We start from the raw sequence: 13,688 nt of genomic DNA, 5'->3' as shown, positions 1-13,688 counted from the left end.
GTGCTTTCACAAAAATAATTGGGAAAATAATTAAGCTAAAATAGCTGGCAATTCCAAGACATCAAACATTTAAATAAGCCAGACTTGATATCCCCCATGAAAAAGTTGTCCTCGATCTGTGGTAATCACAACACCTCTTCTCTTTGCTCTTGTATTCTTGTCTTGCTAATTGTTCACCAAGCATTTTTTCATCAAGTCCCAATTCATAAGAAAACCATGGCCGAGGCTTTGCTCATCCCTGTAGCCAAGGGAATCCTGTATGGGTTGCTTTCCCTAGCAACCAATCAGATTAACAATCCGATTAATCTGGCATGGGGTTTCAAGAAAGACCTTGAAAAACTCCGCGAAAGGCTAGAAATCATTCAGGCTTTGTTACTTGATGCTGAGAACAGGAAAATAACATCACATACTATGATGGCGTGGCTAAAGAAACTCAAGGCTACAATATGCCATGCTGAGAATGTGCTGGATGAATTGGCCTACGAAGCTCTTCGAAGAAAGATTGAGGTACAAAACCGGAAGAGGAACAAGGTGCGTGATTTGTTTGCACTCTCTGATCCATTGTTGTTTCGTTTCAAGATGACTAATAAGGTCAATGACATCAATATACTCTTAGACAGAATTTGTAAAGCAGCAAATGATATCGGTCTTAAACCAGGTGAGCAACTCAACGATGCTATTGTTGAACCTAGGGAATTCAGGACGACTTTACCTTTTATAGATGATACACTAGTTGTGGGGAGGGATGGTGATGTTTCGGTAGTGGTCGATATGTTACTTAGCTCTGACATGGAAGGTGAGTTACCTGTCATTGCCATTGTTGGCATGGCGGGGCTAGGAAAGACAACTCTTGCTCAGGTAGTTTACAAAGAAGCAAAAGTTTTGAAGAATTTTAGTGAGGAGAGAATTTGGATTTGTGTGTCTGATGATTTCAAGGTAGGAAGGTTATTGAATGAGATGGTGCAATCTCTTACTGGAGATAAGTGTGAGACACCCAACATTGAAGGGGTAGTGAGAAAGCTTAGGCAAAAACTAAATGGGAAAAAATACTTGCTTGTATTAGATGACGTATGGAACACAAAGCCAGATTTATGGGTGGACCTGAGAAATTCTTTGGTAGGAATAGGCGGCTCTAAGGAAAGCAAAATTTTAGTTACTGCGCGTAGTATGGAAGTCGTATTAGCAATGCAAACATTCCCGTTGTGCACCCATCCGCTAACACCACTTTTGGAAGCTGATTGTTGGACAATGTTTAGGAAAAAAGTATTTTCCAATAGAGGACCAAGCGAAACTCGAACTTTATTGGATATTGGTCTAAGAATAGTAAAAAAGTGTAAGGGTGTGCCATTAGCGATAAACTCGTTAGGAGGTTTACTGTACTCGAAGCAGGATGAACAAGAATGGGAGTCCATCGAGAAGAGTGAAATATGGAGATCACTCGAAAATGAAAATGGAATTCTACCAATATTGAGGCTTAGTTTTGACCATTTACCATCACCATCTTTGAAACGATCTTTTGCAGTATGTTCTATTTTTCCAAAGGACAAAGTCATTAGAAAGGATGAGTTGATTCAACTTTGGATGGCTCTAGGATATCTCCAACCTTCTTCACGAAGTAAGGTGGGAATGGAAGAGTTAGGCAATGAGTATTTTAATACTTTATTGCGCAATTCATTATTCCAAGAAGTGGAATATGATGAGTACAACAATACCATGGCTTGCAAGATGCATGACCTTGTACATGATCTTGCACTTCATGTCTCAAATGGTAATTGTTTGACTTTGGAAGCTAGTGAGGTGAAGAATAATCCTGATGTTGAGCATCTGTCGTTGTTTCTTAGAGAAGAAACACGGTTAGATATTTCGGAAGAAAACATTGGAAAATTAAGGTCACTATTTTTAACTGGAGATCTTCCTGAGAACACCAAAAAATTTCAATGTATTCGCGCCATGTGGTTAACAGGCTCCAAGTTGCCGAGTTCAATATGCAAATTCATACATTTAAGGTTTCTTGACATCTCTAAATCTTCTATTAGGAAAGTCCCAAATTTTATTACCAAGCTCTACAATTTGGAAACACTTAATCTACCAAGGTCTTTGGAAGAGCTTCCAAAAGATATCCACAACTTGGTTAGCTTGAGACATTTATATCTTGAAAATGATTATGAAACTAGAAAATTGATGCCAATGAAGATAGGGGAGCTGACATCTTTGCAAACATTACCATTCTTTGTTGTGGGCAAGAAGAGTGGCCATAGAATCAAAGAGTTGGGTAACTTAAGCAAGCTAAGAGGTAGGTTAGAGGTTTGGGATCTACAATACGTGAAAGACAAGGAAGAAGCAGAGAAGGCTAAAATGTCAGAAAAATATGAACTTCGAGAGTTGACATTGTATTGGGATGGAGACCTTAGAAACTCCAACAATAACCATGAGGAGGTGTTGGAGGGACTCAAACCTCACCGGAATGTTAAGGGATTAAGACTGATGAAGTTTGGAGGAAGAAGATTGGCATCATGGATGAGTAAAGATGCCCGCTCGCTTCAATATTTGGCGAAGATCGAATTAAATGACTGTAGGTTATGTGAGCAAGTCCCTGCACTCGGACACCTTCCGCATCTTGCGATAGTCAAAATGTGGAAGTTGCATAACTTGAAGCGTATTGGTCCCGAATTTTATGGACCAGATGAAGGCATTCTCGATATTTGCCGTAGTAGTGGGGCAACGATAGCAGGAGTATTTCCAGCACTGAGGGAATTCCATCTTTTTGATATGCCTCAGTTAGAAGAATGGTCAGACGTACCATCATTGCCCGCTTTTGCCGACATGAGTATGCTGGAGTTCTTTCCCCGTCTCCGGGAGTTGTACATCACCTCATGCCCCAAGTTGATAACCATCCCAGGTCAGTTCTTATACATTGATCCGTCACTTGTTACATTTTGCTGTATTTACCATTCTTTTCCAAGAAATGAGGTCTAGCACATCTAGCTCGGCACACACATGCAAGAGCAATTATGGTTCATCCCCACCTTTAGTGAGGGTAACTTTACAGTCATTTTATGATATATATGTTGCTTGTTTCGTTTTTGTAATTAAAATCGCTTGTTTTGTAAAATTAAATTTCTTATGCAAACATTCAGTTTTATCGAATATCACTAAGTACTTGATTAAAAAAAAAGGAGGCCGATAATGCCACAATTCACACAAAACTTTACTAGCTTTTATAGTAAAATTACATATTTGTCCTCAAAGCTACATCCCTTTCCCGTTTTGTTTTTGTAGGACCAAAACACACACAATAAGCGGGTATAAGAAAATAGTAAAGAAATTAACACACAGAATTATGTGATTTCCCAAAACAGGGTACGTCCACGAGAGCGAGAGAGCGGCTGTTGTTTTTATTCAATCAGTCTAAAACAGGGTTTATAACATAGAGTATTTATACCTATTCTATCCTAACCATAATCCGGTATTTGGCTTGCATCCCAAACATACCCTTGTACCATACCGCGAGGGGCCCCCCAACCCATTCTGCTGGACCCATGATGGGCCAGTTGCCCGAACAAAGCAGAGTGAGGGCAACTGGTCTATTTCTAGAACTTTTTAGTATCTCTTCATACTCAATATATGAGCCACAGTTCTAACAGTTTTCAACTTTTAATGGGGATACAAATGGGATAGAGAAAAAAGAATCTGGGTGAAATGAATCATCATTTCTTTAATTCATTTTCTAAAGTCTCGTGCCTCTTCCTGTTCTAATTTCAGAGCCATTTAAATTCAAAGGCTTTGATTAAGAATGAGACTTGGCCTAGAGGGTGAAATGAATCTGGGTTGGAGAGATGTGCAAATGCATTTTTGAGAGAGTGCGTCAAAGAGGGAGGAAATTGACAAAGGATTAAATGAGGGTAAAATTGTCAAATAACCCAAAGTTTTGTGGCACCAACGGTACTTTTCGTGGCATTATGAGCCACTATTAAGAAAAATCTAGTTTTGCTCTATCCAGACATACACCCAAGAACTATATTTTTTGATCAAGTACATACGGATCCTTGATTGAACTAATAATATTTTTCTTGATCTCCTAACAAATCAATTATGTCAAAATGAGCAGTTTCGATTGTCAAATCAGGACCCTCAATATAGAACATAGAATGCAGGTAAAGTTAGCAAGGGTGAACAAAATTGTTCTTCGTAGAGATAGATTAGATATTGAAGACATTGTACTTTAATGGAAGATTTGTTAAAAAAAAGAAGTAAATTCGTAATGCTCTGTTTGGAACTTGTGAAAAAAGAGGGAAGAGAAAAAAAAATTAAGAAGAAAAATGTGAGAAAAATAAAGCGAAAATTTCACTATGCTTGATAGTTGATACTCTATTTTGTCGCTCCTGTCGATCCAAACAAGGGAAGATAACATTTTGAAACTTTTCCTTCCTTTTTCCATGTTCCAAACAAAGCATAAGAGATATGACGATAGTTGAAATGGATGGGTTGGGTTATTAGCCAAACCAGCTTCAAAACCTAGCGTTATGTAAGATATTAGACATATATCATTGCTATAACCTGATGGGTTCAATCGACAACACTAAAGCAGCATTCAACGGATGGACGTCCCTTCAACATCTTCAAATCCGGCGTTGCTCCGAGCTTTCAAGTTTGCCAGAGGAGCTGCTACAACCAACCCTTGAAGATATACGCCTGAATGACTGTCCGAAGCTAACTACGCCTAATCCAGATGCATTACGCAGCCTCACATCCCTCGTGAATCTGGAAGTTGTAGATTGTCCGATATTGCGGACTTGTTGGGAGAAGGGGCTGGTTTGCACCACCAGCCTTCAAAGTTTGTGGCTAGGATTCAGAGAGGAGTCAACATATTTCCCCTGGCCCTCCACAAGTGCCGCAACACTGTGCTGCGATTTCACCTCCCTGGAGACTCTATCCTTGTACGATGACGGATGGGAAGATTTCGTGTCTCTTCCTGATCAACTTGAGCACCTTCCTGCCTTGACAAGTTTGGAACTTCGGTATTTCGGGGGATTGAAATCTCTGCCGGATTGGCTGAGTAACCTTTCATCGCTTCAACGTTTGGCTATAGTTGATTGTCCTCATCTTAAGGAAAGATGCAAAAAGGGCGGTGAAGATTGGCACAAGATTGCACATATTCCATCCATTCGCATAGGTAGGTCTTATTCTTCAAGTTGCATGTTTCGTTGCTCTCTCTCTCTCTCTCTCTCTCTCTCTCTCTCTCTCTCTACACGGGTGTCTGTCTGTCCATGTGAGTGTGTGAAATAATCTGTGGCAAAAGTTTGGTAACACAATTCGTTGGTGTAATTATTGGGCTTGCAGATTCATGGTACCGGGACTAGTGAGCTGAAGTGCACCCTCTCCAGGTGGATAATAAAGCAGGAAAATCCCCCTCCTAATCATGTAATTAATTTCTCACTTCTGCATTTTCTTTCGTTTGTGTTTCTTAGAATGTGTACTCTTTCAATGTCAATAACTGGTTTTGTTCTCTCGGCCTCTGCACATCCAGCCATTAGGATTTCGGAGACCTCAGCAAAATCGCAACAATGAAATAACAGTGGTTGTGACAGCCGACTCTGTTGAAGAATCTAGAATTCTTACCTATTTAGCTCGTTGTGTATAGAATCTTGAGATAGACGTTACAAACGTTTGTACGTCACCGATTTCCCCTTTTTCATCTAATGTAATAATTATCCGGCCCAGAGTAACGTATCTAATGTTTGATTAACCTTGCTCTTATGCGTAATAATATATATAGCTTAATTGTCACTTAATTATGCTAGAAAGTACGTCCATTCGTTTGATTATTCCAGTCTGGGCCCCGTTGTGCCATGGGGGCATTTTTGTTCCTAAAATATACAATCGCCACATTTGAAACGAATAACGACATTGTGTTCCCCTTGACATTTTTTTGGTCAATCACAACCTTCAGAATCAAATTCTGATGGTACAGTAAGAAACGAAAAATTCAGGATACAATTGCAAAACTTCTAGTATTCTACAATCACATGCATACATTCATGTGGGTATCCCCACCCGAAATTGGATATCCTGCACTACAAGGGCTGTAGGGCAGCCGATCCGGCTGTCCATTTTGACGCGGACGGCTTGGATTTTAATCTGAGCAATGGACGGTCTAGATCAATCCATTGTTCAGAATAAAACCCAAGCAGTCCATTGTTGAAATGGACGACCGAACCGCCCAGCCCGCCCTACAGCCCGCCATCCCACACACATTGTGTAGGACCCTGAGGGTGCACGCGAAGTGTTTGTACTTTGTACAATTGTGTGTAGTTGTATTAGAGTTGCCAAAGTGAAACCGTAAGGTAGACTTCCATGTAAAAATCTTAAAATAGGAAGTCTACCTTTTGTTAAACGTGGATGGTTGGTGGGTGCGTATCTATCAATTTCCAATTCTCAATCATGCTTTATTGAGGTACTGGGCTTATGTGGGGCTGATCTTAGACTTGAAAAACTTGCAATGGATGCAGTCATGGACTTGTTAACCTTTCGAGCTACCCAAGATCCTAAGATCAAAATGCTAGGAGCTTGAGGGAGGCTAAACAATTGCGGTTCTTTTATCGTTTTTATCTTATTAAAACAGGTTGTAAGTGGTAATATTGGTCAGGTCAAGCAAGCTTCAGGTGCACTGTGAAAGAGGCAAAGTGTAAATTGTGAAAAATGTCAAACCAAGCCTGCTCAATCAATAAACGGACACCCAAATACTAAGCTGCAGGCAGACTATGGCGTATAACGAACCAGTCATATCTTTAGCTGTGAAATGTTTACGAGAAGAAGAAAAAAGAAACTGGAATTGGTTTGACAGATGTTTAGGCACAATGATGAGATGAAAGGAAATTGAGTTGAACTGCATATAAGATATCTATCCATACAGAATTATTGCCATTGACTGAGCGACTACTTAGTTTCACAGAGCTGTGGTACTTAATTATTAACATTGGAGGCTTTGAGCCCTTGCGTACTTCTGTCCATTAGTCATTTGCAAGCTTTTCTATGCACGAGATCATGCAGGTTGAGCCGATCGATCTTAGCAGCAATAATGAAATCGCTTTCTGTAAGTCCACCTGCACAACAAGTCAAACATATACATTTATGCGTTCTCGTTCACATAGTTTTGACCAACTGAAACAATGAGTACTGTGAAGGCAACTGGAAGAACAATGATCCCAAAGATATTTTGATTCTGCAAAAATATATGTATAAATATGTTAACAAATTTCTAGATGGCTTATTTCATGTTTATTGATTTTGTTTTTTTTTCCCGCTTCTCATTTTTATTTACTTGTTTCATATCCAATCAGTCAGAGCATCTCTACTGGAGTAGCATTTTATTCTATTTCAACACAACGAAAGAGCACTTAATATCGATTTGCATGTGGTGTCCAACTCCACATTTATTATTCTCTTTCAAAAGCGTAATAATAAAACATAACATTCTATTTTCTATACTAGATAGGGAATACGACAGTAGCATAATACTATCTTAGCACGAGATACAATACTCAACTGGAGCGAGTGTTTTCTGCTGCAATATGCTATTTTACCACTGCTAAACGTAAAGACTATGATGATGGAGATGCTCTAACCAGTCAGGTTGTGACGGTCCACCTCATTGCCTCAAATGGGATAGTCCACCACACTAGCATATCAAATCTTTCAAGGTATTTGGAGCTTACAACCTCTAGTCAATCATTTTAAATTCCACTGTGCACTTGTTATGATGTCAGGATTGTTGTTTGTCTCTTCATACCGACGCACCTAATAGGTCGTTGTATTTAGGGGTAGGGGTGGGATTTTAGACACGACCCATTAACACGATTTGAATCCAACACAAAATTAGAGGGTTTAAGTCGAACACTTTTGACACAAACATGAATATACACGAATAGGCCTACAAAAGCAAGAACCTGTCAAAGACTCACACACAAATAGGATTTGGCTGCGTGCCATCCGAGGATTAAGTCAGCAAAGGAGCAAGAGATCTTGGTCAATCAATTTCAACCAAGCAAAGAGATGAAACCAAGTGTATTGAGGGTGAGAGAATAGAGATAGAGTTCTAGTTCACGAAGTCTGACCCCCTACTCCTTTGTCGTTGCTATTTATAGTGTGTACAATAAAATCTGCTTCTTCTTTTTTTGCTGTCCATGTGCCAGTTTTTCAGAATTCCATGTTCTGTATCCATTTATGTGCTTCTTAGATCATAATACTCCAAGAGCTAAGCTGGCAGGCTTTTAGAGTCGTAGTAGTGCCCATGATTGTACACACTCGATCTAACGCCGATCTTTATAACTATAATGTAGTCCAAGTTAATATCAATGTATTATTTTCACCTATTAATATTGTAGGCCCTTGAAAGAAACAACATCATCACAAAAATAAACTAAAAAAACAAAAGCATGAACGCTCATTAAACAGATGATTCTTACCAACAGCATGTGTCCATATCTCAATTTTGACTTTGTTCCATTCAACAAGATGAAGATCTGGATGATGACCTGTAATGAAAGGCTTGATTTCCTTAGTGCTATAACCAACAAAACATAGTTTACCAGAATGTGGATTACGCCAAAAGAATAATGTCAAAAAGTGGACCAAGTTAGGACACTGAGCCTACAAAGAGGTATCTCATCTGATTTGAGCCCACAAATTTGAAAGGACAGCAACATAGGCTCATTGTTCAATGGACTTGTAAACATGGGAAAACCTAAACTGATTCACACAAATTGCATTGCATAAACATTACAACAAACAATATTGTGTTTTATATTGGTGATACCTTACTTGAAGAAAACTGAAGAATGTATATTAGATCTTCATTTTGTGGTGTGAGGTACAGGAAAATAATGATTCATAATATACATGCCGGAGAAGGAAGAAGAATGTCTCTCTCCTATGCATGAGATTGAAATTAAGCAACACTTATGAGAAATGAGATCAATAGATGGAATACCCCACAACAGCCATATCACGGAGATTATAATGAAAATAGGGGATTCCAGAACTAAGGCAGAAAGGTGTGGATCCTGCAGAATCTGACAAGAAGAAGAAAAAGGAAAGCAGTATGCATAAGCCACAAGCTCCTATTGTATATGCTCAATCCAAAAACCTCCATCTTTGCACTTTTTCCATTCATGGATCATTGGGTTTAATCTGACAGCCACTACTCCAGTCCCACCCAGAAAATGGATAATTCCTTATTCTAACAGAATAGTGCAACTCCACAAAAGAAAACCAACCGAAATAAATGTGACATCAAAATATTAAAGCATCTTCGTGTCACATCTTGGCATGTCTAAACTAAAAATCCTAAAACAAGATCCACTGGAGCATTCTTTTAGGGCTACCACCAACAATTTGACTAATCATCTCTATCTGGCTGGGAAATCATGGCTTCACTAAAGTTTCTCTACCAATGAACTTGTATAGAGTTTAACAGAATGAAAAACCAGCACAATCAAAATTCAATTCATGTCCCTTCGAGGATGGCAAAATTTTTGAATGATATCTTCCCAACTATGACATTGCTATTCAGTCATTGACACTTCAACGCAGGGCCGGCTCATATATTTTGGAGGCTCGAAGCAAATTCCTTATATTGAGCACCTTATATATTCATATTTTTTTTTTAAAAATGATAAAAGTACAAAAATAACAAAACAAAAAAAAAAGAGTTAAACTAAAAGGATACAATTATGATATTATTGCAAGAGTTTTTGAAGAAAATAAGATATAATTGTATTTTTATTTAGAAACATTCTAATATTAATATGAAAATTACATTACAATTGGGCCTCAATTTTGGACCAAAATTCGGGGGCTGGAAGTTGCAGCTTTCCCGGCTTACCTCATGAGCCGGCCTTGCGTCAACATGGTTGCATTTCTCAAAAGAGCAAGTCCACTGTGGCAGCATATTCAGTCACGAGAAACTCCACTCAATAGACTTTGCATAATTATACAACCAAAGAACCAATGCACAAGAAAGAAAAAATAACTAAGACCTTGGAAACAATGAGAGGGAAATTTGACTAAGATCTTGTGAGTCTTATTGTTGAGAGCTACAGGATCCACTTATATAGTGCCGTATATGCGTGTACTGAGTTAATGGGTTAGTAAGCAGATCATGCTAGAATTTTGTATCATGCTTGTTACCTCCTTCCTCTAGATGGAATGGCGAGTATAGCAGTAGAAACAAGGGTAGGCAAGTTCAAAGGTTGTTCAACTTCCTCCATAGTATTGTTGTCTTCAAATTAGTGATTGATGCATAACAAATTTAAAAGAATCCATTCTTAGTATTTACTTAAGTTCATGATCAACCATTAACATTTAACACCAATGTGGGCATAGGATTAAGTTTTGATGCACTTTGCTTAAGATGAACATGCTGGAGATGCAGCTTCAGATTATGTGTTCCTCAAGACTACCCAGACCTCAAGCTCTTAAAAGAGTATCAGCAATTTAGATGAGTTTTGATATGAGATTAGTGAGATACCTTCTGCTTCAGCAACATTAGCAACAGCCTGAAAGAACTCCAAGCCTTTCAAGAAAGTCTTGACTTTCCATGACCGGCTTAACCTCAATCTTCCGCCTTCATTTACCAAGTCCCATTCAGGAACCTAAACAAGAAACCAGCTTATAAATACCTAAAAAAGGAGGAAGCGACATAAATATACCAAACTCGGATCTAAAATGTGAACCTGTGAGATCAATTCATGTGCTGCTTGTTCTGTCATGACCCTCATCTCTATGGAGTTGCATGGCACACACTTCTTGGCTGACAAATCTGACAAGGAAATCACAAAATTACTGACAAGCAGAGGCGAAGGCAAAAAGCACCCGGTGGGGGCCACTGGCCCGAATGATCATTTGGGAACAGCAAATTACCTCCAAGGATAGAAAGGTGCACTTAATTCTCATTAAGGATGAATTCAGTTTTTAATTACCTCCAAAGACAACCCCATGATAAAATTGCTCTTTTACCCTTCAAAATTCAAAGACTATTGAAATTCATTAAATGCAATTTTTTACTTCATTCCCCTCTCACCTCCGCCTAGCAACCACTTCCGGCCAACAAATACCTCCGTCAAGCAAATTTTTCCGGCCGACGACTTTTTCGGCCGGCAACCACAGAAGTAAGTGAAATTCACTAATTTTGAGCTCGTGAAATTCACTAGCTTTTGAACTCGTGAGTTTCACTAACTTGGAGCTCGTGCATTTCACTAGCTTTCGAACACGTGAATTTCACTTACTTGGAGCATGCGAATTTCACTGAGTTTCACTAATTCTGATATTTCGAACTCATGAATTTTACGAGCTTTGAGCTCGTGAATTTCATTAGTTCGAATTTCCTTGAAAAAAAAAATTTGTGAATTTTACTGGGTTTCAAAACACAACAAAACAGTTTTGAGCTCGTGAATTTGAAAACACAATCACCACCTATTGAATATCATTAGCTTCGAGCTAGTGAAATTTGCTGGGTTTCAAAACACAACAAAATAGCTCTTTCAAAAATTATGATCTACAACTAGATTAACTGGATTTGAACAACTAAAGTTTCACTTACACATTTCATCGAACATTTCATGTGCATGAATAAGAATACCCTTAAGTTCAATAACCAAAATTTAAATTAACAAAAGTTGAGTCTGTTATTCTAACAAATAGGACCAATAGAACTAATTTTGGTATTGCTTTCTGCTCTAGTTCGAAGCTGTGGCTTCCCTGTTCAATTTACGTCAAAGCGATCAAACTGGAGGTCCACAGGAATTAGCGCTCCTCCGATCCGTCGATCAAACGCCCCCTGTCACGGCATCAAGTACATATGGCGAATCGAGGGTCACGGTGATATGTCTCTGTCGTTGAACCTACACAGAGACAGAGGCGTGTACAAGCCAAGCGATCCAGTGGTCGTCACAATCGGAAGTCGTCACAATCGGAAGACGAGACTGTTGTGTGTGGTGAATATGGGAAGAAAGGGCTGGAGTTAGGGGGAAGATGGCCATCTAAACAGGACCGGCCGGTAAATGGCTCAATGATGTAAAGCAATCAAACTCTTTCTTACTGGTTAGGTTAACACTACCTGGTTTTGAAATTTGGCTCGCATCCTTGCGTTCCTTGGCGGAAGAAGAAACCTCGATCAACCTCTTACGTCTCCTCAACAATGCACCGCTGCCTTGTTCTATACCAAGCTTGTGAACTTGATTACATTAACTGTTGATCGAAGATCGAGGAAAAAGGATGTAACGCATTCAAACTTTTTCTCATTGGTTAGGTTAACACTACCTGGTTCTAAAATTTGGATCTCATCCTTGTCTTCCTCATCGGAAGAAGAAGCCTCCAACAAGTTCTTCCGTCTCCTCGTCAATGTCCCGCTGCCTTGTTCTATATATAAAACCAAGCTTGTGAACTTAACAGGAAATCGCATTCAAACTTTTTCTTACTGGTTTGGCTAACACCACAGTTGTCAACGGCGGATGGTGCACCGAGGCTCAAGGCGAGGCGCGCCCCTTTTTGAAGGGAGGAGCATGCGAAGAAATAATTATTTTTGAAAGTAATTGTGCTATGTGCGCTTTTTTGAAAGAAAATGTGTTTTTTTATCGATTTGAAAGAAGCGAGTTTTTTTTGCTCCTCATCATTTTTCTCGCCTTGTCTCTCTTTTGCGCTTTTTGCTCGCTTTTTTAAAATCGCCTCGCCTGGGGTCAGCAAGGCGCTGGAGATGTGTCTCACCTTGTGTCTAGGCGCACCTTTGACAACTATGGTTAACACTACCTGGTTCTAAAATTTGGATCGCACCATTGTATTCCTGAGCGGAAGATGTAGCCACGGGCAAGCTCTTCGATGTCCCCTTCAATGCTCTGTTGGCCCTTCAAATTATCGCTTCTCTTACGGTGGAAATTACGGGAAAGTTTCAAGTATCTAGATACTATGTTTATCGGATATTCATCGATATGTTTTCAAAACACACAATTATGTTGCACAAAATTAACACTGAATTTGAACTCACGTGACATAAATGGATTTCAAAAATTTATTAGTTGATAACGGGTAAACATAATTTTTAGCTTCCATGTTTTATTTCTATAAATACCATAAACAAACAAACGTAGTTAGGCTCAAAAGCCTGAAATCCTTAATCCTAGATTTTTCAAAATTTTATTTTTCAATTTTCAGAAATTGAGAAAGAGAGAACATGGGGAGGGATGAGAATTTTTAGTGAGACTTTTTGGGAATTAAGATCCTGTCCTAACACTCCATTTTTGGCCGATCCAAACACTCCATTTTTGGCCGATCCAAACACAAAAATGGATTGTTTGGATCGGCCATCTACACACGTCGGATGCCGTTTATTCCCGCGATAGCCCATTCGGTTTTTTTTTATAGAATTTTTGGACGGCTTGGATCGGCCTTCCGGTGGCCGGAATGTGTCCGGAGGGGCGTCGGGATTCCGATCGGAAATTTGGATCGATAAGGGTAGACTTTCTGTTACGCGTTACAGAATATATGCCATTGATTGGCATACGATTGAACATGATTTTTTTCACTTCTGAAGTACTCGACGATTTTTACAAAAATGTATTATTCCGGTCATTGTTATGGGCTCTGAATGGACCCACATGATTCAAACCGGATGGGACTGGAACTCGACAGGACTT

The 13,688-nt window shown here is 39.2% G+C and overlaps 2 protein-coding genes across 3 annotated transcripts; one reads left to right on the top strand and one right to left on the bottom strand.

The window, feature by feature from the left end:
- The first annotated feature begins 101 nt into the window (after positions 1-101).
- LOC131310226 (putative disease resistance protein RGA3) lies at positions 102-5,785 on the top strand. 2 transcript variants are annotated; one of them, XR_009195148.1, is made up of 4 exons: positions 102-2,899; positions 4,589-5,173; positions 5,341-5,421; positions 5,528-5,785. XR_009195148.1 is itself a non-coding variant. In XM_058337138.1 (3 exons), the coding sequence occupies exons 1-3, from the start codon at positions 217-219 to the stop codon at positions 5,358-5,360; spliced, it is 3,288 nt and encodes a 1,095-aa protein (XP_058193121.1). In that variant the 5' UTR covers positions 102-216; the 3' UTR covers positions 5,361-5,785. The 2 variants fall into 2 exon arrangements, 1 of the variants encoding a protein (XP_058193121.1); XM_058337138.1 differs by having other exon boundaries at positions 5,341-5,785.
- A 984-nt stretch (positions 5,786-6,769) lies between these two features.
- On the bottom strand, positions 6,770-12,596 carry LOC131310223 (pterin-4-alpha-carbinolamine dehydratase 2, mitochondrial-like). The gene is made up of 6 exons (XM_058337135.1): positions 12,319-12,596; positions 12,116-12,214; positions 10,734-10,819; positions 10,529-10,652; positions 8,466-8,534; positions 6,770-7,103 (listed from the first exon to the last, which is right to left on the bottom strand). The coding sequence occupies exons 1-6, from the start codon at positions 12,458-12,460 to the stop codon at positions 7,015-7,017; spliced, it is 609 nt and encodes a 202-aa protein (XP_058193118.1). The 5' UTR covers positions 12,461-12,596; the 3' UTR covers positions 6,770-7,014.
- Between the last annotated feature and the right edge of the window lie 1,092 nt (positions 12,597-13,688).

The sequence above is a fragment of the Rhododendron vialii genome, chromosome 12a (assembly GCF_030253575.1).
Source record: "Rhododendron vialii isolate Sample 1 chromosome 12a, ASM3025357v1".
NCBI classification, from domain to species: Eukaryota; Viridiplantae; Streptophyta; class Magnoliopsida; order Ericales; family Ericaceae; genus Rhododendron; species Rhododendron vialii.
Note: the sequence above shows the minus strand (reverse complement) of the source record. Positions and strands in the feature narration are given on the sequence as shown.